Source organism: Herpailurus yagouaroundi, unplaced genomic scaffold (assembly GCF_014898765.1).
Source record: "Herpailurus yagouaroundi ecotype Mexico unplaced genomic scaffold, PumYag 190, whole genome shotgun sequence".
Lineage (NCBI taxonomy): Eukaryota > Metazoa > Chordata > Mammalia > Carnivora > Felidae > Herpailurus > Herpailurus yagouaroundi.
The window spans coordinates 25,729,401-25,756,009 of record NW_024412421.1 but is presented as its reverse complement, the minus strand read 5'-3'; the positions used below and the strand labels follow the sequence as shown (position 1 = coordinate 25,756,009).

Genomic DNA, 26,609 nt, shown 5'->3' with positions numbered 1-26,609 from the left:
GCGAGGACAAGAAGAGATGGGAAGCAGAGCTGTCGTGTTTTCTGGTTTAACTTAATTAACTTGGTTATTTTATTTTTTAAACTTCATTCATCTTGAGACAAAGAGTGAGAGAAAGCAGGGGAGGAGCAGAAAGAGGGAGAGACAGAATCCCAAGTAGGCTCCGCGCTGTCAGCAAATAGCCGGACACAGGGCTTGAACTCATGAACTGTAAGATCATGACCTGAGCCGAGATCATGACCTGAGCTGAGATCAAGGGTGGGATGCTTAAGCAACTGAGCCACCCAGGCACCCCAACCTGGTTATTTTTAAGAGTCCACCAGAAGTGCTGATATGTCCCGGTTTTCGACAGACCTCAACCCCTCTGGCATTTTACACTATGTCTCCTCTCTTAAGTAGCTCCTTTGTTATTGTTGTTACTTCTTTGTGTTGGCAGAGTGGGGAAAGGACTCAGTTCACGGTGCCAGGGACGTTCCCTTTCCCTGACCTAATGCAGGGCCAGTGACCACGTGTAGCCGCTGATGGGAGAAGAGAGCGTAGGAGGGGGGTGGTACACATACCCTTCTGAGGGCAGAATTGAGCAACATGGAGGCTGAGGAACCTTTGTTTCTCCAAGATTGCCCTCCTAAATAGGCGAGGAGGTGAGCAAGTAAGTGGGAAGGAGCAGGCGTTGAGCTGAGGCTCTTCTGGGTGGGTGCTCCAGGTTGGTCGTCGGGGATGATGAAGAGCCAGGTTGTGTGCTGAGTAGTCAGTTTCCAGCCAACAGAGCCATGTTGAACTGCTGCTCATGAGAAACTGTGTTTCCCTGCTGCTTCTGTGCCGAGGTAACCTGTAGAGTTTTTTCCTAAGTCAGATTGTTTCCTCCGTTAGGTGTCTCTGATCCTGTTCCAGTGTGTTAATTCATTTATTTTTTGGCTTCATTTTCTCTTTAATGGTGGAGCTGGTGCAGTCCTAGAAACTTGAAGGGTTCTGTTCTCATTCAGCCAGAACTCGTTATCCAGCCCCCCTGGACACACTCCACTCTGGTTCCAGAGGAGTTGACGGCAGCAGCTTTCTTCCCCTGATTTTTCTTTCCAGCGGGTGCCTCACAGGTCAAATGGAATAAAAAAAATGCTAATTGCCTCGCCACCAGTCATGATGGGGACGTGCGGATATGGGACAAGCGGGTGAGTAATCTCTTCCCTCCCACCCCAGGTGGTCTTTAGTCCCTCGCAGCGGGAATGAAGAGGATGTTGTGAGTAGCAGGACTTGTGTTGAGAAGCCAGGGTGTCCTCTGCAGTGTGGCAAATTGCCATTTTAAGATCACGGTGCCAGATGACATTTGCTTTGTGATCAAATTGATGTTGAAGGAAGATAGAGAATATTCCAATCAGTGGTTAAGCAAATGAACTAGGACTGACCTAAGTGAGGGCCCCATTTTGCTGCCTCCTAATTATGATGTCAGGTGAGCCACTCCACTCCTCCAAGCCTCAGTTACCTCGTCTTCAAAATGAAGATAATCATAGCGAATGGGTCACTGAGGAGGTCGAGCCTGGGAACCAGACACTGTTCTAGAATGGTCAGCAGGCTTCTTATCCCTGCCCCAGATTGCGAAGTGCAAACTAGTTGTTCTAGGACATATTCCATCCTGAGTATTTCTGGTATAAATCACTGAGGCGAGGTACGTAGCGTGTTCAGATCCTCCCTTAGACGTCTAAGCTGTCCTTTCAGCCTCCAAAGAGCCTGCAGAGCCCGGATTCTCCCCGCACAGCCCATGTAACTGACGGTCAGGGAAGAGGGGCAGGGTCCCAGGCAGCTGCCGCCACGGAGAGTCTGTTTGGAGTTCGGTTTGTTGGTATCGGAGAGGACAATGACTCGGGGAAAGGCCCCCCGAACTTACCTGCCGTATGATTGGGTAGTAACGCACAGAGCAGTTGACTTCTTTCTGTAAGATCTGGGGTGTCCTACTGCTTCCTGCTTTCTGGAACTGGAGGCTAGAGCTCCTCAGCCTCCGGGGAGCACCCACTTGTCGTTTTCCCGAAACCGTCAGCCTCGGTGCTGACTGTCCAGTCTCAGCATGGCCCTGGCAGCCTCACCCCTTCCCTCGTGGCAGGGAGTTGGTCATGTGGTTGGGGAGAGGGGAAGGAGATGAAGCAGAGACTCGGAGTCTGCCGCGTTCGGTGCCAGGACCTGCTGGGGCAGCGTGTGCCGCCGAAGCCCTCTGCCTTAGGTGGCTCTCAGGTGAGCAGGTGAGTCCGTAAGTAGAGGTGGCCGGGTGCACCTTCTATGTGTTAGTTTTTGTCTGTGTCCCTTCGTCCAGTCTGGTGAGAGCCATTCGCCCCTCTCTTTATTTCTTAAATTGGCAACTGGTTTTATTCCTTTCATCATTAGCATAGCACTTAAACATAGTAAATGGTTTAAATAAAATATTTGGTTAACTTGTAGAGCATATATATTTGCTTTAGAATGTTTTCAGGCCGTAGGCAAGATAAACCATTTGGTATTCAGCCATCAACCCTGTCAGTACTTGTTTTCCACACTAGCAGTGGAAAACTAGCTTGTTTTCCAGACTAGCATTGTTCTTTGTCTTTCAGAGATCGACTGCCGAACTGTTCCTTTCTAGCCTTCTGACTGTTGCACTAACAATCCTGACTTCCCTCGGCAATTTTACCTATTTTGTTTAAAGGGTTTTAACCTTGTTTTGTTCCATTAATACTTAAGACTTTTGCTCACATGGATTGTAAAACTTGTAGGTTATATTTTTACTTCTCTGGCACTTTCCCACGTCAAAGCAGCACTGATGGTACCAGGCATCAGAGCCTTAAAAAAGTGCAGTATCAGTGGGAATGTTGGATTTCGTTCACACACCCAGATGACTGATAATAGTAACATTTACTAATCGTTCATTGTGCACAGCATTGTTCTAAGAACTCTCTTTATGACTAGCCTTTAAAATAAGTGGTTTTTATCCCCATTTTACAGACGGGTAAACTGAAGCATGGTATGTTGTCAAGATTTAAACTCAGGGAGGCCTGATTCTGGAGACTGCTCTTAACCTCATAGACCAACACTAATTATAGAAGTAATAGATGCTCTTTGTAGGAAATATAAAAGGAAAAATAAAAATCATTTATAGACCTATTACTCAGAGACAAGTGCTAACATTTTGGTGTTTTCTTACGCTTTTTTTTTTTCAATATATGAAATTTATTGTCAAATTGGTTTCCATACAACACCCAGTGCTCATCCAAAAGGTGCCCTCCTCAGTACCCGTCACCCACCCTTCCCTCCCTCCCACCCCCCATCAACCCTCAGTTCTCAGTTTTTAAGAGTCTCTTATGCTTTGGCTCTCTCCCACTCACGTTTTTTTTGTTTTGTTTTGTTTTGGGGTTTTTTTGTTTTTTTTTTAATGTTTTTTTATCTTGAGACAGAGAGCAAGCGTGAGCAGGAGGAAGGGCAAAGAAAGGAGAGACAGAATCCGAAGCAGGCCCGACAGTGTCACTGTGGAGCCTGACGTGGGGTTCAACCCCACAAAACGTGAGATCATGACCAGAGCTGAAACCAAAAGTCAGACCCTCAACCGACTGAGCCACCCAAGTGCCCCTGTACTTTTTCATTTAACGTTACAACCCATGCATTTTCCCTGTGCTATAATCCCTAAGTAGAACATTTAGTGGCTATATCATATTGGATCAGATAGCTAGTCCATAATCGACTCTAAAATTTAATTATTCCCCACTTACTATTTGTGTTGTTTCTGGTTTTCTGGTAGCCCAGATAATACCAAGATGAACATCTTTTGTTATCTAAAGCTTTTTGTGAAATGAAATACTCTCTTAAGAAAGGAAAATTTGAAGTTGGTTGATAAAAATTGTCAGTTTTTTGCCAAAAGGTTGTGCTATTTGGTATAAATAGCAGCAGTGACAAATGCAGCCTTGTCAGCATTGAGTGTTATTTACATATGTCTTCTAATTTGATAGCTTAGTAATATTTTATTTTATTTTATTTAAAAAATTTTTAATGTTTTATTTATTTTTGAGAGAGAGACAGACAAAGCATGAGCAGGGGAGGGATCGAGAGAGAGAGAGAGAGAAAGAAAGGGAGACACAGAATCTGAAGCAGGCTCCAGGCTCTGAGCTGTCAGCACAGAGCCTGACGAGGGGCTCAAACTCATGAACTCGGAGATGATGACCTGAGCTGACGTCAGACACTTCACTGACTAAGCCACCCAGGCGCCCTGTAAAGTCTTACTTTAATGTATATTTCTGAGGTTTCCTTCTGCCTTTGTCTTATATAAGCTTATTAATCCTGTATTGTTTTCTTTTGCAATGTGTGTTTGTTCTCTTGGGTCTTGGTGCTCGATTACTTAAATTTGGTGGTTTTACCTCCAGGATCGTGGGGTGGGGTGGTCTGTTTGCGTGTCACAGCCCTTCTCCTTGAGTGATAGTGAGGAAGGGGGGCCGACACTGCAGTCTCTCCTATTTGGGGGAAGAGCACACACCACCTTGTGTCCTTCATTAAAACTACGCGTGGCGACGGAGCAGAAAGAAATCTGGCTCACAGGCCCATATGCCAAGCATGTGTGAAGGAGAGCTGGATAAGTCTTTTTCTGTTTGTTTGTTTTAAGCAAAACAAAGTGGAGTTTCTTAAGGATAGAGAGAGGATCTGGTAATACTCTTGTGTCCCCCCGCTGCCCACGTAACAGTCCGTTACATGGTAGACCCTCAACAAGTGATTTGTAAATCGACAACACTCGGTGCTGATCCTGTTGTAGAAACCCAGTACCGCAGTGGAGTACCTCGCAGCCCACCTCTCCAAAATCCATGGCCTGGACTGGCACCCAGACATCGAGCACATTCTTGCTACCTCCAGCCAAGACAACTCTGTCAAGGTGAGTGACCCACTGGGACAGTTGGGGTTCCGTGTGTGGGAGGCACCAGATTTCGTAACAGCACTTTCTTTGGAAAGAAAGCTACAATAAGTGAGCACAGTGTGTGTGTTTTAGGGGTGCACGGGCACGTAAACCTGGTTACGTAGGCCAGTAGGAATGATGGGGTAGCGTATCTCCGTTGCGGCTCCTGGGATTTGTTTAGACGGTTTCCTCTTTCCCTTTGTGAAAGGGAGTCAGAGACTAAAGCATTTAGAAAGGAAAAGCTTATTTGCAAAGAAGTTGTCAAGAAGTCAGCTTTCAGACAAAAAACAAACCAACCAAAAGCAAACCAAACCAAAAACCCACACCAGATGTAAAAGCCCCCAACGTTGTTAAGGTTACCGAGTTTGTGGTTCGTCTCCCTGGGGTGGAAAAATCGCAATTTTCTCACAAGATGATCATGTCTGCAAAAGTTAGGACATCTTCAGTCATCAGCACCGCAAAAAGTCGGGGGCAGAGTTGTTCTACTAGATTCTGTAACTTGATGGAAATGCTCGAGGGTTTATGTGTTTCAGTGACCCTCGTGTTTGTGGTTTATCGTGGAGTGTGACGTTTTGTGTTGTTTGCTCCTCTCCCGACTGTGGGATGTGCTGTGTTTACGAAGTTGCAGGGCACAGAGTCAGCCTCGTTCCACATGTCCTCCTTGAGCTCAGGTCCCTGTCTGGAAGGACAGAGATTTGACCACAGAAGTTTACTTAGCAGTTTTGCGATTCAGCATCGTTGATTTAACGCTCTGTTTACATAGGCTCCCATACCACGTCTTCCTGCGGTGTGGTCAGACCCTATGGCCTAAAAAGTTAACTTCTGCCTTGAGGATTGTCAATCCCTTTGGGTTGGAATTTACTTTTACGTGCCACAGCGGGGTTTTGTTGGTTTGCTTGTTTTGGATTTGGGTTTTTGTCACCTTGTCGCCCAAGTTCAGAACCCAGAAACCATCCAGTTCACCCCCTCCTCTTTCCTCAAGTTTGTCGCCGTTCAGTGACGTCTTTCCCACCTGTGAGGCTGGGATTCCATAGGTATTAAAGCAGGTGACTGGCCAGTTTCCACCTGTGAGATTCAGCCCCTGTTCCTTACTTGTAGGCTTAGCCTACATATTAAATGAGATTTTTTGAAATGGTATTTGATGTGTTCCACTATATCCTGGTGGGTGGAAAGCAGTTTTTATTGAATGTAAATAAATAGCATAATTGTAGAAAGTGTAGGAGTTTAGAGGCACTTTGCATAATATTCAACCGTTATTTTTAATAATTTGTAGATAAGGGTCAGTATGTCTTTTTTTTCCCTACATAATCATTTTCTTAAGCTTACCTTAAGAAATATTAGCTTATAATTATAGTAATTTTTATTATATTTTTATTTTCTGAATTCTAAGGGGTGCACTGGAACAAGGTGCCATTGAATGAATGTTTCACTCGAGTTAGGAAATTGTTAAACTGTAAAACTGTTGAATTGAGGCTTAGAACTAGATCGAAAAGAAAGAAAAGGATTTTTCTTTTATGGCTATTAAAATTAGAACATTAAGGAAATAAAAATAAAAATAGAACATGACCACAATGAAATGACTTCATACCAGGTTAGGTGGTTGCTTTTTTTCCTGAACTTGAGTTAAGCAGCCTATTTTACAACATTGCCTTCTTTAGACAAAGTGTCCTGGAAATCCAGACACGGTTCCTCAGTACATCCTGACAGGTGTGTGTCTGCCCATGGGTCAGGGTCACCTTGCTGAGAGAGTCTTGTACCCATGACGCTGTTCAAGAATGTGATTCTTTTCTGCCTGAGGCTCTTCTGATATTTCTTCAGAAGCCTTCCTTTCTGATCTGTAGCTCATAGCAAAGGCCCTTTGGCAAGTGAGAGAAAAGCAGAAATCACCTATGAAGGGGAGGATGGCATGGCTCTGGTTCTTATAGTGACCAGTCTGTCAGATTGAAACAGACCAAAGTCCTCCACTCACATGCAATATGTAATCATTCCGTAAGACTGTTAGTGGTTGCCTTGAGAATAAGATCGTGTTCTGGTGAGCGAGGACTTGGTCAAATCCCCAGGGTCCTCTACCTTGTCCCCTAAGTTATATAATCCTTTTTAAAAAAAGGATTACTTTTGTTAACAGTTACCGTGACAGTCTGTAAATGCGCATGAATATGCTTCTGTCCGACATGACAAGTAACCAGTTGCCAAAATGTATTCATAATACTAACGTTTTACTTGTATGTGATTAGCTTAGGGAGGCTGAATTTTTTTATTTACTTGTTTTTCACATATGGGAGACTTGGTAACAGGAAAGCATTCATAAAGTGTTGAGCTAATTAAAAATCCGGAGAATGCCAAGCAGACCTAATGGTGTCTAGCTTCCCTTCTTTTACGAGTTGAGGGAGCAAGTTGTAGTTTTCCCTGTGGCCATCTGGGAAATGCTGAGGCAGTTTAGCTGGAAAAGACATCTTAAAAATTTTATTATTTTGAATATGGAGCCCAAATTTGACAAAAATAAAGTGTTGTCAGAAGGAACAAGAATTGCTTTATGTGATTCCTTTAGAGCCACACTCTCCCCGAACCCCTGATTTCTAGCAACTGTTGTTGTGTTCTCTATCACTGTAGTTTAGTCTTTTTGAGAATGTCATTTAAATGGATACGTTCAGTATCTTACTTTCTGAGTTGGCTTCTTTCGCTCAGCATAGTGCCTTCAAGATTCATCCAAGTTGTTTTCAAAATCGATAGATCATATACTTTTTATTGACGAGCAGTAATCCACTATATGGATATACTGCTACAGTTTATTTTCTGTTGACCCATTGAAGGACATTGATGGGGCTGTTTCCAGCTTTTGGTGATTATGAATAGAGCTTCTATAAACATTCATGTATCGATTTTTCTGGGAATGGACCATTTCCACTTTCCTGGAGAAATACACAGGAGTTGAGATCACTGGGTCAGTGGTATGTGCTCATTTACTTTTTAAGAAACTGCCAAACTGTTTTCCAGAATGGCTTCTGTCATCTATTTTTTTTTTTTTTAGTGTTTTATTTATTTTTGAGAGAGACCAAGCAGGGGAGGTGCAGAGAGAGAGGGAGTCATCTGTTTTTAAAAATAATTTCTTAGTGGGGGCGTCTGGGTGGCTCAGTTGGTTAAGCGTCCGACTTCAGCTCAGGTCACGATCTCATTGTTGGTGAGTTTGAGGCCCGTGTCGGGCTCTGTGCTGACAGCTCAGAGCCTGGAGCCTGCTTCAGATTCTGTGTCTCCCTCTCTCCATGCCCCTTCCCCACTTACGTTCTGTCTCTCTCTCTCTCTCTCAGAAATAAATAAACATTAAAAAAAAATTTTTTTTAAGAGAAAATAATTTCTTAGTACTTGAGTAATTCAGAGTCTCACTCTCGGTCCTCCTGCCTTTTGTGCTCTGCCATTTCCTGCTTTCATGACAAATGTTCAAGCTCTAAGTGTAGTTGTCCTGTCATGGAAAACACAGGCAGCTCAGGCAGAGTGTGTCTCGCTTACCTTCATATGTTCCGCGGCCTCAAGTTCCGCGTGTTTGGGGGCGGTGGCAGAGCGGGTGTGACCTTGCACAAGTTAGACTGTTCAGTAATTTAGCTTCTTCATTTGAAAAAGAGATGAATAACACCCGTTATTTGGTTGTAAAGATTAAGCGGGATACAGAACTGAAAGCTCTAAACTCTGGAATGCAGTGAGTAGTCAGTACATCAGCCTAGTTCCTAGTTACATTACCCTACACGGTATAAACGCGATGTGGCGTGAAAACATGTCATTCTTACCTTTCAATTACAAGGCTGTTTAGTAGGCAGGCTGATGATGGTGATCTGCCCCCCGGGGCCAGTCCTCGTGGAGTCTGGAAATTCCCCGGGAATGTTTGTAAATGGGAGAGGGAGGGTTGTGTCTCTGCCATGGTCCCAGGGCCAGGGGGCTGCGTGGAACACACCGAGGACGGAGCGAAGCTGGGCTCATTTCACTTGTCGAATCTTTTGATGGCGTTTAGTTCACACATTATCCTGCTCTCTTTCTTCCAGTTCTGGGACTACCGCCAGCCTCGGAAATACCTCAGTATTCTCCCTTGCCAGGTGCCCGTCTGGAAGGCCAGATACACGGTGAGTGGGACACCCCACCTCCTGCTGGGGAGCTTCACCTTGGTGTTCCAGATGTGGGGGGGGGGGGCGGGGGCCACGAGGGCCATTTTCTCTTACTTTCTCTGTGAGGCAGTTTTCACCTCCTGTCCTGGTTGAGGGGTGGGGGCACAGGTATTTAAAAACTGGCGCTTCGAGTGTTGGGGAAGAATCTGCACTAGGATTGCTGGCCACCACCTGGGAAGCCGGGCAGCACGGAGGTGGTCACTAAGGGCAGGGGAAGTGGGGAGATGGAGCCACAGGGTTGAAGCGCTTTCAGTCAGTGGATTTCTTCCCGATGGTGGGAAGAATTCTGGCTTTAGATTCTGAAGACCTGGGTTTGGGATCCATCGGTGCCATTTAGTTTTTCCCCAAGATTTATTGAGATATAACTGACATATAACATTGTGTCAGTTCAAGGTGTCTGATACACTTATATATTGCAAGACTACTGGTACCGTAGCTAATACCTCAGTCACATCACATAATTACCATTTCTTTTTTGGATTGAGAACATGTGATATTACTCTCTTAGCAACTTTTATGAGTGTAATATGGTATTGTTCACTCCCGTCACCATGCTGTATATTAGATCCAAAACTTACTCGTCTTCTAACTAGAAGTTTCAAGTGGAAATCTGACCAGCATGTCCCCATTTCCCCCACCCATCAGCCCTTGGCAAACACCATCCTGCTCTCTGTTTCTGTGAATTCAGCCGTCTTAGAGTCCACATGTAAGTCACCTCACCCAGTATTTGTCTTTCTCGGACTTATTTCACTTAGCGTAGTGCCCTCAAGTCCACCCATGTTGTGGCAGATGGCAGATTTCCTTCTTTCTCCTGGCTGAATAGCATTCCGTAGAATATATCTAATACGTCTTCTTCATCTTTCCATTGATGGACACTTAGGTCGTTTCCATATCTGGGCTGTTGTGAATAATGTTATAATGAGCCATTTAATGTTTGTGTGGCCTTGGGAAGGCTACTGGATGCTTCTGAGCAATAGTTTCCTCCTCTGTAGAATATGAATAATAATTTTTACTAGGTCTTCCTTTTTATTACTGTGATAAAATTTACCACTGTAAGATGTTCAATTCAGTGGCATTTAGCACATGCACAATATGCCTTTCCTTTTGAAAAATTGTGTGTGAAATGCTTTGTAAACCATAAAATGCCACAGATGGGGGGGGGCAGGCTGTTATCAGCCTTCCCACAATTTTTCCCATTGCCACATTGATAGCTGCTGATCAGATATAATCTATTGTCCTCAGTGTCAACTTGAAAGGGAGCACAGAGGTGAATAAAGCTGCGTTTCTGCATTAGGCTGTCACCCCGAGACTCTGTGGAGCATAGAAGATAATTTAGGGATTAAGTGGCTTTTGCATCTAGGAGTGCTTGTCAAGAAATCAGACATTGTTCTTATGCATTGAAATACTTCTCTGGATTAATATGTTTACTTTAAAAAATAAACAGAGAAGTCCAGGAGTGCTGCCAGGAGGGCAAGTGAAGATAAATGTGCTTTTAGATGACTGTGGTTTATTCCTTAAAGAACAGAGGCCGATTATCTACCAAATGGGCCCCTCAGCTCCCTAGCAGATGAGGTGTGGATAAGTAAAACATGTCAGTCCTGAAATTGGAGGGTTTTCCTCTGAAAAGCTGCAGTTTTGGGGCCAGGGAGGTGCTGCCTGATGTGGATGTGTGCTTCCGGTGTGTGTCCACATGGCAAGAATTCTGCTTGCCTCTCTGGGGTTTTCCCCAGGGTGTCTTGCACACTCGTTCTGGGGAAGCGCTAGGATGCGACACAGTGTTTCATGATACGCAGCGGTCAGAGCCATTTGCTTGTTTCAGAATTTAAAGTTCTCCAAGGATTTGGCCTAGCTTTATTTTTTACCGGCTGTGGTCCTTTCCACGCGAAAAAGTAAAATAAATGCAGAAGGAAAGTAGATGTGATGGTTAACTTACGGTATTGGAAAAAAAATCTCCCCCGAGTGGTTGGGATCCCCCCATCGTGTAATTTATTTTAGTTAGGAAAGCATCCCAACTTGGGTAATTCAAGATTCAGCGGAGTCTCCCTGGAATAATCACCTTCTTTTCCCTTTCCTGCCGTAGCCTTTCAGCAATGGACTGGTGACTGTGATGGTTCCCCAGCTGCGGAGGGAAAATAGTCTTCTCTTGTGGAACGTCTTTGACTTGAACACGCCAGTGCATACCTTTGTGGGGCACGATGATGTGGTGCTGGAGTTCCAGTGGAGAAGACAGAAGGAGGGTGAGGGGGAGCCTGATTTCCTCCTGAGCCGTGGTCCACGGCATCTCCAGTCAGGGTTGGCCGTGTGGCCCAGCATGGGCACCTCAGGGCTGGGCTTTAGAAACGAGAGAGTCAGGGGGGTCGCCACCTTTCACGGTAGATGGGTAAGGGGGTGTACGGCTGTGGTTTCTCTCCCAGGTTTCCCCCTCTTCTCTTATGTTCAGTGTCATCTCTCACCTGTGTGGAAGAGATCCGGAAGAGATTGATAGACTTCCTGTCGGATCATCTCTGGGGCTGAAAAACTCTGGGGTCAGAACCCTCAGAAGTCTGGCATTCACCTCTTTCCACTCTGTTGAGGAAGGAGACCTGAGGCCGTCATCAGCGCTGCCCACCAAATAACCCTAGTTCTCTTCACGGCACGTGGTGGTGTTTTATCTCCCACCTCCCTGAAGATGGGTTTGGCCAAACGTCTTGCTTTGGTCGTGAAATGTGAACAAAGAGATGCCGTCTCTTCTGGGCTGAAGCATTAACGGCCATTGTGCAATTAACACGCTCTCTTTGTTTCTGCCACAGCAGCTGGCAAGACTCCAGCTGGAGCTGTGCCCGTCGGCAGCAAGGATGAGGTGGGGGTGTAGAGGGAGCAAGATGTCCTTGCTTTAGGCCACTGAGTTTCGGGGATGGTTCTTGAACCTCCATCTAGCCAGCCCTCACTAATGCAAGGTCAAGTGTAATGGGAATCACAAGCCCTCGGCCTCCGCTTCTCCACCAGCTCAGTATGCAAATTTAGTTGCAGCCTCTCTTTTCTTGAGACCTTACTGTTGTGATCTCTAAAGGTTTTATGCAACGGAAGTGGATTTCAAGGTCTTTCCATATGATAGACGGAAGACCAGGCAGTGGAGTGGTGTGGACTGTCCGGAGTCCTGGGAAAGGTCTCTGGTAATCCTGAGATCAGAGCAGTCCTCTTATCCCGGCTTGTTTGTGACTTCACAAGCTTCTTCCAGGATAGTTTTTGAAGGGACTCATTTGATCACCCCCTGAATTTTCCCATCTTTATTTCCCAAATCTCCTTGCTTCTAGAAACATGAGGCTGCTTGGTTTTTATCCCATTAATTTGCATGCATGACTTTGGCTCTCAACTTCCTCTCTTGCATTTTGCCATCGTAAATAGAAGATGTAGTTTCCTCGTGGTTTGGCAGGGAGAGGTTGGCCTGTAGTTTTGGATTGGAATGAAAAGGTTTTAGCAACCCATTTTCAGCTATCTGTGTTGTCTGTAAGCCGGCAGGGTGAATTGTGTATGTTGGGACCGTCTAGTAAGTAACGAGATTTTTGAGTACCGGTTACAGGTGCTTTTTTTTTCAAATTCCTTTTTATTGTAAAGTATATCATCTGTCTAGAAAACTGCATAAAACGTGTACATTCTAACAAATTATGAAGCGAAAATGTACATAACTACCACCAGGGTCTAGAAAGAGAATATTGCTAGAACCCCAGAAACTTCTTTTTTTAAAATTTTTTTTTTTTCAACGTTTATTTATTTTTGGGACAGAGAGAGACAGAGCATGAACGGGGGAGGAGCAGAGAGAGAGGGAGACACAGAATCGGAAACAGGCTCCAGGCTCTGAGCCATCAGCCCAGAGCCCGACGCGGGGCTCGAACTCCCGGACCGCGAGATCGTGACCTGGCTGAAGTCGGACGCTTAACCGACTGCGCCACCCAGGCGCCCCGAACCCCAGAAACTTCTCAATCACAGTGCCCTCCCTTCCCCAGAAGGACACGCTGTCCTAACACTCATGAGAATGATTATTTTTTTAGAGTTTTGCCACCCATTAGCGCATCCCTTGAAATAGTTTCAGTGTGCTTGTCGAACCTTTTATAAGTCTAGTCATCCTGCATGTATTCCTGTATTTCACTTCTTTTTCAACTTCAGGCTGCCCCATTTTATTTTTACCGCCATGTCTTCCTAGTCAATTTTTACTGGTTTAATTTTGGTTTTCACTGCGGTGCAGGGGCTCTTAGAGAGATAGGAAGAGAATCGGGGTGTTGTAGCCAGGGGAAGAAGATGCTTCATGAAGGAAGCGGCAGTCGCTGGTTGTAGGTGTTGCTGAAGGACGGATGTGCAGAATAAGAGAAAAGCGCTTAATGGTACAAATAGGAGGCCATATGATCATTAAGAGAGGAGTTCCAAAAGCGGATCGAGGCTAGAGGCCAGACTACAAGGCAACGTGAACAGAGGCGGTAGGGACTGGATTCGCGAAGGAAATTGCCTTCAAAGGCAAGGAGCAGACTGAGTTGATGTTAGAGCTGCTGCCCTGTCTCTGAGGGCGAGGAGAAGGTGCAAGAAAGGGAGGGCGTGGGAAAGCAAGGGCCCCGTGGGGGTAGGAGGGAATGGGGGTGAAGGCACTGGTGGAGGAGCTGGGTTTAGAAGGGAATCAGGCATAACTTATCTCCAGTCAGGGATATGAAGAGAAGCCAGATGTGGAGACAGACAGTGGCTGACACGAGCAGGAGTCTGTATGAGGGGACTCCTGGCAGGCAGTTATTCAGAAGAGCTGCGTCCTGTGGGGCACACACAGGGAAATGCTGACACGTTGAGGAGCGGAGGCCCAACTGAAGGCAGTGACACAGAGAAGGAATTTTTGCCCCTCCCCCACCCTGTTAGCTCGGACAGAGTGTGTTCTCTGGTGCCTCCATTTTCCCATCTGTAAAATGAGGGAATTGGATGAAATTAACATTCTAAAGTCTTCTAAATCCTCGGCTGTCTAAGGATGGCCATAAAGGCGATTCTAGATAGGACCTAATTACTCTGAAATGCCCCGATTTTTCATAAAGCTCTCTAAACCTTTTTAGAATAATTTCCCTTTGACCAGACCTAATATGTGAAAATGTAACTCAGGCCATTAAGAACATTCAAGATCGATTATCCATTTTATGAAGAGATGCATCTCTTTGCCAAAAAATTCTTTTCAAACAGTAAGGTGTCATTATGCTTTTAAAGCAATTCATTTCAAAAAATCATATTCACGATCAGCAACTCTGGAGCGTGTAAAAGGAGGAACATTTGTGGAGGCGAAAGTTCAGTGTGACGTTAAATCCCAGCATCCCTTTTCACCTGCTCACCTGCCAGTTATTATTTCGCTTCATTTAAGTTTCTGCTCAAATGCGACTTCCTCAGGGAGCCCTGTCTAAAAATAGCTCCGCCGGCAGTTGTCTTATCCTTCTTTTTTGCAAGAGCACTATCACTCCCAGACATTTTATCGCATATTTATCTGTTTGTCTGTTGCCAGCACTGGATTGTGAGCTCTGTAAAGACAGAGGTTGTTGCATTCGCGCCGTTGCCCTAGTATCTAGAACGGTGCCTGGCATATAGGCGTTGGTCAGTGAGTATTTATTGAATGGATGGATGGCCAAATGAAGGGAGGAATCTCGCTCCCCTGCAACTTGTAGCAAAGTTGATGTTGAATCCGCACCCCCCACCCCACCCTCCAAAAATTCCAGGATTCTTATTTGGTGATTTCTAGGGTCCAAGGACTACCAACTGGTCACGTGGTCACGGGATCAGACCTTGAGAATGTGGCGGGTGGATTCCCAGATGCAGAGGGTATGTATTCAGCGCCGTTGTGGAGGAGTATAACCGGGTACGCTGGAAACCTTAAAACAAAACAAAACAAAACCAAGGGTTAGTAGTTGTGGAAGTTAGAGGGTACATGACAGACATTTAATAATACTTGATGGTTGGCTGAGTGGCTTGTATAGGCCACACTGAGGCTTTGCGGTCTCCAAGAGCCAACTTTCATATCTGGCACTTCTAAGCGTGAAAAGCCTCCGACTGCCTTTTCTCCTGTCCCTGTAGGAGACTGTAGATAGCCTCCTGAGCAAATGGCCTGTGGGCTTAATTTCTTTCTCTTCTTCTAAATGAGCTAGGAAGTCGAAGCTTACACTCTGCAGTGTTCAGGGCCCTTTACATCCATCAGTGGCACCTATTCTCTGAAGCCTTTTTCAAGGTTTGCCCCACAAGTTCTGTTTCTTCCACGAACCACGGTGGCACCTGGTGTGACCTGCTGCCACGGCCCCTTGCTGTGTTCCCGCCTCAGTGTGGTTCTTTCGTTCAGTGGCCATGCTCCTTAAAGGCAGGAGCCACACCTCCCTTGTATTGCTTCCCCCACAGTGCTCCGTATAGGGTGGATGGAAAATGCTGGCTGAAATTTACAACACCACGGAGTTGGGTTTTTGGTTTATTGTGTTTTGGGGTTTTTTCGGTGCTGAAACCTGGGAATGAGAACATGCAACTCCTGCTCTTAGGTTTGTGGGTTCAAGCCCTACGTTGGATGTAGAGGTTACTTAAAAACAAACAAACAAATAAATAGAATTTTAAAAAATGTGCAACATTGCTTAGTAAGAAGTCACTCTTGAGCATTTTGGTCAAGTATCATCACCTTACTGCCTTTTAAATATATTTTCTCCAGAAAGTACCATGTATTCATTTTTGGTCTTGGGTTAGCTGAATAACTCCACAAAGGCTTGGAATTTAAAATAATGTTTTCTGAGGCTTGCATAAAGGATGAACAGGATGAAAAATTTCCATGTAGATAATAGAGCCTATTCTCCTGTGTATTTAACCAGGGGGAGCTGGTGGTGGGTAAAACCTATTTTGATTGTCTCAGTTTTGGGCTGACGTCTTTTAGCCTTCGTGAGTCCCATTTTTAAGTCAGAACCAGACTCGATGAACATTTCCACTGACTTCCGGAGACCTAGATCTTTTACCCTTTGTTGCAGCTTTGTGCAAATGACATATTAGATGGTGTTGATGAGTTCATTGAGAGCATTTCTCTTCTGCCGGAACCAGAGAAGACCCTTCACACTCAAGATACAGATCACCAGCACAACTCGAGCCATGGGGAGGAAGAAGGTAATTGGTTAAACTGATGTTTTAGGTGAGGTGCCCCTCTGTGCATTTCAGTTCTGGCAAGTACCCCAGAACTGCTCTCTGACTCATTTTCAAAAAACATTTTCCAACAACTGGAGACGCTCTCTCTCCTGCTAGTCTTAAAGGAAGACCCCCCAAGCAGTATCCTGGAAGAGAAGAAGTCAGATCAGCTGGGACTGCCTCAGACTCTGCAGCAGGAGTTCTCCCTGATCAACGTGCAGATCCGGAATGTCAACGTGGAGGTACTCAGTAGTCTAATGATTGGCTCAGGCTTGCAGATGGCCCTTTGTGGGAGTGGGGACTATTTGAGCCAGGATGGTGGCTACAGATAGCTCCGCTGCTCTAACAGGTGTACCTCTCTGCTTGCTTTTTTATTTTCTAGACTTTCTAAGGAAATAGAAGTCTTACAATGTAAATTATATTCTTACCATACCCTCTTCTCATAAGCTGGACCAAGGAATAAACTGGTGTTCACGTGTCCTGAAATCCTCTTAGATGCTCCAACACTTCATTTTCCCATGTGTGAAGATCCTTAGATCCAGGAAGCCTCCGTGAGTTGGCAAAGGTTCCTGCCATAGTTAATGGCAGAGCTGAGTTTGGCAGCCACGCCTGCCTCCCCAAGGTTCTTTGTGCTCTGCTGTACTACCTGCCCTTAGAGCTGGTCGTTTCCTTAATGACTTCAGCTCCTAGTGAGATCACCAAACCTCTCTGTTCGTCTAACATGTGGAAAGATTTACTCTTTTCATTTTGGGCGGGTAATGAAATGCTTTCCTTCAGAGAACTGAGTCTGTGAAGAAGGTTTTTTTTTTTCTTTTAATGTTTATTTATTTTGAGAGAGAGGGAGAGACACAGTGCACGTGAGCACAGGGGCGGGGTAGGGGCAGAGAGTGAGGGAGAGAGAATCCCAAGCGGGCCCTGCGATGTGAGCACAGAGCCCAATGCAGGACTCTGTGTCATGAGCTGTGAGATCATGACCTGAGCCAAAATCGGGAGTTGGACGCTTAACCGACTGAGCCTCCCAGGCGCCCTTGTGAAGGAGTTTTGAAGCTTGATTTGTTTCTCTTTTGCCCAGATTCAACAAACAGTAGGCATGGATATGTACCTGTGTGTACATACCTATCTCCTTTGGCCTTTAAGACAACTCTGCAGGGGGGCGCCTGGTGGCTCAGTCGGTTGAGCGTCCGACTTCAGCTCAGGTCATGGTCTCGAGGCTGGTGAGTTGGAGCTCTGCATCAGGCTGGCTCTGTGCTGACAGCTCAGAGCTTGGAGCCTCTTTGGATTCTGTGTCACCCTCTCTCTCTGCCTCTTCCTTGCTTGTGTTCTGTCTCTCTCTCAAAAATAAATAAACATTAAAAAATTAAAAAACAAAAAACAAACAAACAAAAAAACAACTCTGCAGGGGCACCTGGGTGGCTCAGTCAGTTAAGTGCCTGACTTCAGTTCGGGTCATGATCTCGCGGTTTGCAAGTACAAGTCCCGCACGGGGCTCTCTGCTGTCAGCATGGAGCCTGCTTGGGATCCTCTGTCCCCCCTCTCTCTCTGCCCCTGCCCCCTTGTGCTCACTCTCTGTCTCAAAAAGAAATAAACAAAAAAGTAAATGAAACAACTCTGCAACACATGCTTTTATCCCCACTTAACAGAAGAGGAAACACACACTAAGAGATGTAATGACTTGTCGGAAGTCAGCAGCTATTTGGTGGAAGAGAGAATATTTGAAATCTGTCCCCAGATTTCCCACCTGTGTTCCTGTTTTTTGCTCTACTCCAGCTGCCTTCTCTGGTGGGCCTCACAAGAAATCAAGAGAGAGAAAGAATCCTCTGATTAATTGGCTATCTGTATTGATTCAGATCATACCCCCTTTGTTGAGAACAGTTGAGAAGAGTGTGGATAGCCAAGTGAGTCTCTTTTAAGAAGGAGATCTTGATTCCTTTTCCAGGAGTGCTTTTTTAAAAGTATTGAGATAAAATTCACATGCCATAAAGTTTACCCTTCTAAAGTTTACAGTTTGGTGGTTGTAAACCTCAGTCGCAGAGTTATGCAACCATCACCCCTAATTCCAAAGCATTGTCATCGTCCCTAAAAAATCCCATATCCATTAGCAGTCACTTCTCATTGCCTTCTCCCCCCAGCCTCTGGCGCCGACTAATCAACTTTCTGTCTCTATGGATTTTCCCAGGAGTTCTTTTGAACTTGAGTCAGGTATTTCCATTCTTCCTGCTTTCTCTTCTCGTCTCAAAATAAATATAACAAGTTCCAGTCTACCTCACAGCTTTAGGTTGAAGCTTTTTTACGTCAGAATACTTCGAGCTTATTAAATCAGTGCTAAAAATGAAACATCTGTCTTGAACACAAGTTGTCTGAATCTTCCAGATTCACTTGTCTTTGGGGAATCCCCCCCCCTCCACCCACTTACCAGGAACCTTGAGCTTGCACTTAGCTTGTTTAAATTCATTTGCGTCTGAAAATGAATGGTGGCCTACCTCCCAAGCGGTTGTCCCTTTGTCCCCTGCAGATGGATGCGGCAGACAGGAGCTGCACGGTGTCTGTGCACTGCAGCAGCCACCGCGTCAAGATGCTGGTCAAGTTCCCCGCGCAGTATCCCAACAACGCTGCCCCCTCGTTCCAGTTTATCAACCCCACCACCATCACGTCCACGATGAAAGCCAAGCTGCTGAAGGTGGGGGTCTGTGTTCACAAATTCTTCTCAGGTGTCTTAAGAGGAAACCTCTGTCCACGGGTGTCCGTGTCTGAGTTGAGGAGTAAGGTCGAGTGAAAAGTCCGATAGAGAAGATTTGAAAGTCATCTGTCCTTCCGCGCCACTGGGTTAGCCCTTGCTGTTCACTGTGTGTAGCAAACAGTGGAGGTGGTCCTCAGCCTTTTTGGGTCGTGGAGCCCCTTTGAACATCTGATGAAACCGACACAGAAAAATTTGCGCAACTGTGGTATATAATTTCAGAAACACTGTGCGTGAATAGGATGCGGTTCCATAATTGCCTCTCATCTGCTCAGAGATCTCATTAAAGCTGTGCATTAATCCCGGGTTAAGAGCCCTACAGTACATTTTCATTTATCTGGAAACAGTAGGCAAGATGTATTCTGAAGTTAAGAGATACTTTATAATCAGAAAACAAAATGTGAGGTCACTAAAAAAGTTCATTCCATGAGAGGAAATGGTGTCATCCCAGAGCGCGGCTGGCTCGTTGAACACGTGAGGCATCTGGAGGCATGGCGGTGCCCGAAACAAGGCCGACCGGCACGGCGTCTGCTCTTAGCTGCTGGCTCAGGAACTTGCTCTGTCAGTTCATGCAGAGCTAATCAGGCAGAACCCCCATTTAAACAGCCCCACGAGCTGGGGATGCTACACTTTTTTCAGTGTGAGCAGCAGCCTGTGTGAAGTAACTGAAAAGTCCTGACCGACCAAGTTGACCCAAATGCTGTTCGCTTTGGCCTAGTTTGTATTATACACACTTGGCCCGTCTTCTTGGGATAAGATATGTAGCCAAGAAATTTTTCAGGTGGCGTAAAGATCTCTCAGACGTTACTTTGGTTTTGTGGTAGAGGTACATTTTGTGCTTGGAATTTTTTGAATCCAAGTATAATTAACATACAGCGTTAACAGTAGTTTTAGGTGTACAATACAATGATTCAACAATTCTCTACATCACTCAGCACCACTCATCGCGTTAAGTGTGGTTAATCCCCATCACCTATTTCACTCATCTCCCACCTACCTCCCCTCTGGTAACCATCTATTTGTTCTCTCTAGTTACGAGTCTGGGTTTTTTTTTGTTTTTCTGTACTCGGAATTTGAATATTTCATTGTCTTATTTGCACATATAAAAAAAAGATAGATCTTCCTATTGGTATACAAATGATAGGATTAGGAAGTATCTCTAAAAGTCTAATTGAGTACTGTCTGACAGAAATAGAATGTAGGCTACACGTAATTTAAAATTTTCTAGTAATCACACTAAAAAAAATGGAAAGTAGCAGGTAAATTAATTTCATTACTATTTTTACTTAATCCAGTGTGTGCCAAGTGTTATATCAACATGCAATCCATATAACAATTGTTGAGACACTTTGCATTCTTGTACTAATAAGTCTTCAACACTTGGTATGAATTGTATGCTTCCAGAACCTCTCGATTCAGACTCTCCTCACTTCCCATGCCCCGTAGCCCCACATGGGTAATGACTTCGTTACAGGACAGCCAGTTTACATGCCTGTCTTCAGTATGTGTATGTCACTTTAGGTCTCCAGTATGTGCCTTAAAACGTTAGGATTTATGTTTTTAAAGAAGAAAAAAATTATAATAATTTCCACTGGATTGAAATCTTCTCCCCCGGGCTTGTATTGAGCATTACTTCTAAGGTACTGAGATTTTCCTGGGGGGGATAGGGGCCAAGCTAGGACAGGGCAGGAGTAGAATTCACACTAAAGATGTGTGTGCACACCCTGGCTGAGGAACGGGCTTCTCGAAGAGGGCACAGAAACGCATCTGCTCTCCGTGCCTCTAGAGCAGGTGGAAAGTAGGTTGCTGCACTGGAAGCCTGAGGCACGGCTGTGCTCCAGTCTCCCTGCGTCTTCACGGCCTCCCACTGCTTTGAAGAATAAAAGTGAATCAGGAGAGAGAAGGTTGCTATTCTTGACTGTGTTTCGTGCCTTTTCTAGATCCTGAAAGACACTTCCCTGCAAAAAGTGAAGCGCAACCAGAGTTGTTTGGAGCCCTGCCTGCGCCAGCTCGTCTCCTGCCTTGAGTCTTTTGTGGTGGGATTCTCGTACCGACTCGTGCTTTGGTGTTTTGTTTCGTTTCTTCCTCCCCAAACTAATGTGTCCTCATTTTGTAAGTCAGCTTTAAGATAGCCTGTGGTTTTTAGTATGTTAAAATTTTTTTTAAGTTTATTTATTTATTTTGAGAGAGAGAGAGAGGCAGAGAGAGGGGGGGAGAGAGAGAATCCCAAGCAGTCTCCACACTCTGATGTGGGGCTTGAACTCCCCAAGTGTGAGATCATGACCTGAGCCGGAACCAAGAGTCAGACGCTTAAACGACCGAGCCACCCAGGTGCCCCAGGTCTGTTAATTTTTAAATTTCAGAACCAAGAAGACAGCACTTCCAGCAACCCCTTTGCACTCCCAAACTCCGTCACTCCGCCCTTACCAACGTTTGCCCGGGTGACCACTGCCTATGGGTCATACCAAGATGCCAACATTCCCTTCCCTAGGACCTCGGGGGCCAGGTTCTGTGGAGCAGGTTTGTCTTTCTTTTGGTTCTCTGACTGTAGATTGTGAGAGTGAGAAGCTGAGACTGTTCTATAGTCTATAAAGAAATCTCAGACAAATCAGAAAATTTGTCGTCGTTTCCTGGTAACTCAAAAGATTGCGAGAGTGTTAAATGGTATGATGCTGAATTGGCTTCTGTGGACATATCCTGAGAATACTCAACAGAATTGCAGTTTTAATTTTTTCATTCTGACGATCCCTGATTCTCAACGTAGGACAGGTCCCCTAGCAAAGAAGTAGAAAGTACCCGAGAAGATTTTTTCTGCACCAAACACATCCCATCCTTCCTGGATCCTAGAGATTCTGACCTTTGTCGTTGTTAAAGTGTGGCTGTAGCGAGGACTGACCGGTGCTGCCTTCGGATTTCCCGCGTGCAGCTCATTGACCTTGATGTGCCCATGTGGTGTCTCCTTTGTCAGGCTATCTGGTGTATTTCACGCGGCCTATGACGATGCATCGAGCAGTGTCTCCGACAGAACCTACTCCGAGGTGAGCCTGGGAGATGCAGGTGTAAGCTGCACTCACGGAGCCATAGGTGGGCAGACATCCGGGGTTTATCACTGCGTTGGTCTTGGGACAGTGTGTGTTAGTTCTTCAGTAAATACCCATTAGAAGATTCATTGGAGAAAGATCAGGTTCATTAAATTGCTACTCAGCTGAGATTTGTACTGTCAGGTTACCACCAAACCACTAGAAGAAGTTTGATAAAAGTTGTTGTCAAAACAAGGCAAATTCTTTTCCCCTGTTGCTAAAGTATTATTTGAACATTAAATAACAATAGAAAAATAACAAAAAAAAAGGTCATCTCTAGTTCCACAACATTAGTATGCCACTTCTGACATTGCCAAAACATGTGAAATTTTTATAAACTACATTCAGTGGTTGGAAAAACTCCAACATTATGGAAGTTTTCAGTTAAGATTTGAAAGCTGTTCTTTTCCATGGCGAGTCATCGTTAGCAATTTAACATGCTTCCTGTCTGGTCTCCATTATTTTTCTGTGTGTCGGTTTTTTCTTTGCTTTGTTTTGTTTTTAAGAGGAGATCTAAGGTAGCAAATGGGAATGTGGACTCCGGAGCCAAACCACCGGGTCCAAGTCTTGGCCCTGCTGTTCTGTGACCTTAGGCAAGTTATCTAAACCATCCTTGAGTTTCCTCACCAGTAAGTTGGGGATGATAGTGACACCTACATACTTGGGTTGCTGGGAAGAATCAATGAGTTAATCCCTGGGAAGCATTTAGAATACAGCCTGGCGTGTGGCTCTGTGTTTCCTATTACTACTGTTTAAGTTTTCACTGTTTTACTCAAATATAATTCACATAGTATACAGTTGACCCATTTAAAGTATATAATTCAGTGGCTTGTTGTGTATTCACAGATCATGTGCAGCCATCACTAGAGTCAGTTCTAGAACTTTTTTTTTTTTTTCAACATTTTTAATTTATTTTTGGGACAGAGAGAGACAGAGCATGAACGGGGGAGGGGCAGAGAGAGAGGGAGACACAGAATCGGAAACAGGCTCCAGGCTCCGAGCCATCAGCCCAGAGCTTGACGCGGGGCTCGAACTCACGAACCGCGAGATCGTGACCTGGCTGAAGTCGGACACTTAACCGACTGCGCCACCCAGTCGCCCCTTAATTACCCTCAAAAGAAACTGCATCCCCTAGGTGTCAACACTCCCAAGTCCCCCTTTCTTCCAGTACTGGGCAAACACTGATGTACTTTCTGTCAATCATTTTGCCTATTCTGGGCATTTTATAGTAATAGAATCATATAATTATGTGGTTCTTTGTGACTGGCTTCTTTCACTTAGTGTAATGTTTTTTTTTAACTTTTAAAAAATGTTTACTTATTTTTCAGACAGAGGGAGAGACAGAGTGTGAGCAGGGGATGGCAGAGAGAGAGGGAGATCCAGAACTCAAAGCAGGCTCTAGGCTCTGAGCTGTCAGCACAGAGCCCGACGAAGGGCTCAAACTCGCAAACCATGAGATCATGACATGAGCTAATGTCAGATGCTCAACTGACTGAGCCACCCAGGCGCCCCTTGCTTAGTGTAGTGTTTTCACGGCTCATACATATTGTAGCATGGTCAGTAGTTCTTTTTTTGTTTTTTTAATTTTATTCTAGAGAGAGAGAAACGTGTGAGCAGAGGAGAGGCACAGAGGGAGGGAGGGAGAGAGAGAGAGAGAGAGAGGGAGGAAGAGAGAGAGAGAATCTTAAGCAGGCTTCCACACTCAGCTCAGAGCCCAACAGGGGGCTTAATCTCACAAACCGTGAGATCATGCCCTGAGCCAAAATCAAGAGTCAGATACTCAGCCAATTGAGCCACCCAGGCGCCCCAGGACTTCGTTTTTATTGCCAGATAATATTCTGTCATATACATATGCCACATTTTATTTATTTCTTTATCAGTCTGTGGACATTGGGGTTATTTGCATTTTTTGGCTATTACAAATAATGCTGTTTTGTGCATTCATGTACAAGTTTTTGTGTGGACACAGCTTTTCATTTTTCTCCAGTATATACCTATGAGCAGAATTGCTGGATCCCATCATAAAGGTTTTTTTTTTTTTCTTAATTAATAAACTTCATGTTTTAGAGCAGTTTTAAGTATGTAGTAAAATTGGGTGGAAGATACAGAGGGTCCTCATATACACCCGTCCCCACACATGCACAACCTCCCCCATACCACTGGTTTTTTAAACTTAAAAATTATAAGGTGCGTACGAGGGACTTCTGCCCCTGCAGTGCGGTGTCTAGGATAACATGAAAGTCCTCCCATTGCGAACACGTGGATGTATGGGATGAAATATAATTAGCATACTTCCGGGAAAGAAAGATTGAACCGAGTGCACGAGGAGGCACCACTGCTGTCCCGGGAGTCTGCCAGTCTCTGCAGTCACCTGAGCAGATGAGACCTTGACTGCACAGGCCTGGGGAGTTAAGTGTCAGAGACCCCATGTATTACTTGGGTTCTGTTTTTGAAAGGTTGGACTAGAAAACAAGCACCTGCTCTCAAAGGGCAACAAGAATATGTGTATCTGGGCTTCGGATAAGAGGGAAGAATGTTCCTATTAGAACGGTTTGCACACTAACAGTGTTTCAGTGAGGTCTGATTTACAGTACACAGATGTGAAGTGTATACCTTGATGACCAACACCCAGATCAACATAGAGAACAGGAGTTTTCTCTGTTTACACCCAGAGGAAACCAGTCTTCCGACTTCCATCATTGTAGTTGTGGTTTTGCCTGTGCTTGAGCTTCATCTAAGTAGCACATCAGGCAGCATGTGCTGTTTTGCGTCTCACCTGTTTTGCTAACTTAATGTTTTTTTGTTTTTTGTTTTTAATTTTACTTTTTAAATTTACATACAAATTAGTTAGCGTATAGTGGAACATCCAAATTAGTTGGCATATAGTGGAACATCCAAATTAGTTGGCATATAGTGCAATGGTGATTTCAGGAGTAGATTCCTTAATGCCCCTTGCCCATTCCCCCCTCCCACAACCCCTCCAGTAACCCTCTGTTTGTTCTCCATATTTAAGAGTCTCTTATGTTTTTGAAATTGATCCACAGAGTTGCATATATCGATGGTTCCATTGTATGAAAATAATACAATTTATCATTCTCTTCTTGAGGGATATTTGAATTCTTTCTAGTTTGGGGCTATCATGAGTAGACCTACACACAGAAGTCTTTTTATGGACATGTATATTAACTTCTCTACCCAAGGGGCAGAATCCCTGGGTCATAGGTTAGGTGTATGTTTGATTTATTTTTTATTTTTTATTTATTTATTTTTTTTAGCATTGCCAAAAAGTCTGTCCCCAGTGGTTGTGTCATTTTACACTCTTACCGGCAATGTTTCAGAATTATAGTTGCTCCACATTCTTTCCGAAATTTGATATTTTCAATCTTTTCAACTTTAGTCATTGTGATGGGTATGTGGTATCTCATTGTGGTGATGACTGGTGATGTTGGGCAGCTTTTGTGTGCTCATTGATCATTTGGGTATATTCTTTTGTGATGTGCCTGTTCAAGTATTTTGCTCATTTCTATAGGACTAGGTTTCTTATTATTTATTGGTGTCAGTTCTTTATTCTGGTTCTAAATCGTTTGCTGGAAGTCCAGATAGATTTTCTCTTAATCTGTGGTTTGTCTTTCTCCGTAATGATTTTTGATAAATACAAGTTTTTAATTTTGATAAAATCCAATCTATCACTTTAAAAATTTTATGTTTAGGGGCGCCTGGGTGGCACAGTCGGTTGAGCGTCCGACTTCAGCCAGGTCACGATCTTGCGGTCCGTGAGTTCGAGCCCTGCGTCGGGCTCTGGGTTGATGGCGCAGAGCCTGGAGCCTGTTTCCGATTCTGTGTCTCCCTCTCTCTTTGCCTCTCGCCTGTTCATGCTCTGTCTCTCTCTGTCCCAAAAATAAATAAACGTTGAAAAAAAAATTTAAAAAAAAATTATGTTTAGTGCTTTTGTGTTCTAGAAAAAAAAATCTTTGCCTAACCCAAGATTACAAAAATATTCTTCTCTTTTAAAAGTTTAGAGTTTTAGAGTCCTTCTTTAAGGTCTGTAGTCAATCTCAAATTAATTTTTTGTGTGTATGATGTGAGGTAGGGGTCAACGTTTGCTTTTTTCAGTAGAGCTATATAGTTATTGTTCCAGCACCATTCATGGAAAAATTTTGACTTTCCTCATTGAATTTGCATTGATTAAAAAAAAATTGCATTGATACCATTGTTGAAAATCAATTGAATATGGTTGTGGGTCTATTTCTAGAGTCTACTTTTTTCCTTTGCTCTCTTGGTTTCTCTTTATGCCAACACTATACTCTTAATGTAGCTTTTATATTGTAAGTCTTCAAATCTGCTAGTAAGTCCTCCAGTTTTATTACTCTTACTCAGGATCATGTTGGCTGTTGGCTAGGTCTTTTGCATTCCTGTAAAAACATGACATGGCGAATTGGTTTCTACACAAAACTTCTCTTCATATTTTGATTGGAAATGTGTCAACTCTACAGATCAGTTTGGAGAAAACTGACATCTTGACAGTAATATGGAAACTTTTCATCCACTAACATGATACTTCTCTGATTTCTCAGCAATATTTTGTGTTTTCAACGCACATTTTTAAATTAAGTTCA

At 44.4% G+C, this 26,609-nt stretch overlaps 1 protein-coding gene across 6 annotated transcripts in view; it reads left to right on the top strand.

The window, feature by feature from the left end:
• WDR59 (WD repeat domain 59) overlaps nt 1-26,609 on the top strand; it is an 86,338-nt gene that overhangs the window by 34,161 nt on the left and 25,568 nt on the right. For 5 of the 6 annotated variants that reach the window (XM_040443131.1, XM_040443130.1, XM_040443134.1 and 2 more), the window contains exons 7-17: nt 1,075-1,163; nt 4,751-4,867; nt 8,920-8,997; nt 11,120-11,276; nt 14,774-14,853; nt 16,029-16,161; nt 16,297-16,421; nt 18,692-18,856; nt 20,854-20,949; nt 21,277-21,433; nt 21,882-21,951. In XM_040443131.1, the coding sequence (XP_040299065.1) occupies nt 1,075-1,163; nt 4,751-4,867; nt 8,920-8,997; nt 11,120-11,276; nt 14,774-14,853; nt 16,029-16,161; nt 16,297-16,421; nt 18,692-18,856; nt 20,854-20,949; nt 21,277-21,433; nt 21,882-21,951 (1,267 nt within the window). Of the gene's footprint in view, nt 1-1,074; nt 1,164-4,750; nt 4,868-8,919; nt 8,998-11,119; nt 11,277-14,773; nt 14,854-16,028; nt 16,162-16,296; nt 16,422-18,691; nt 18,857-20,853; nt 20,950-21,276; nt 21,434-21,881; nt 21,952-22,499; nt 22,866-26,609 lie in introns of those variants that run through there. The other variant, XM_040443136.1, reaches the window with a different exon arrangement.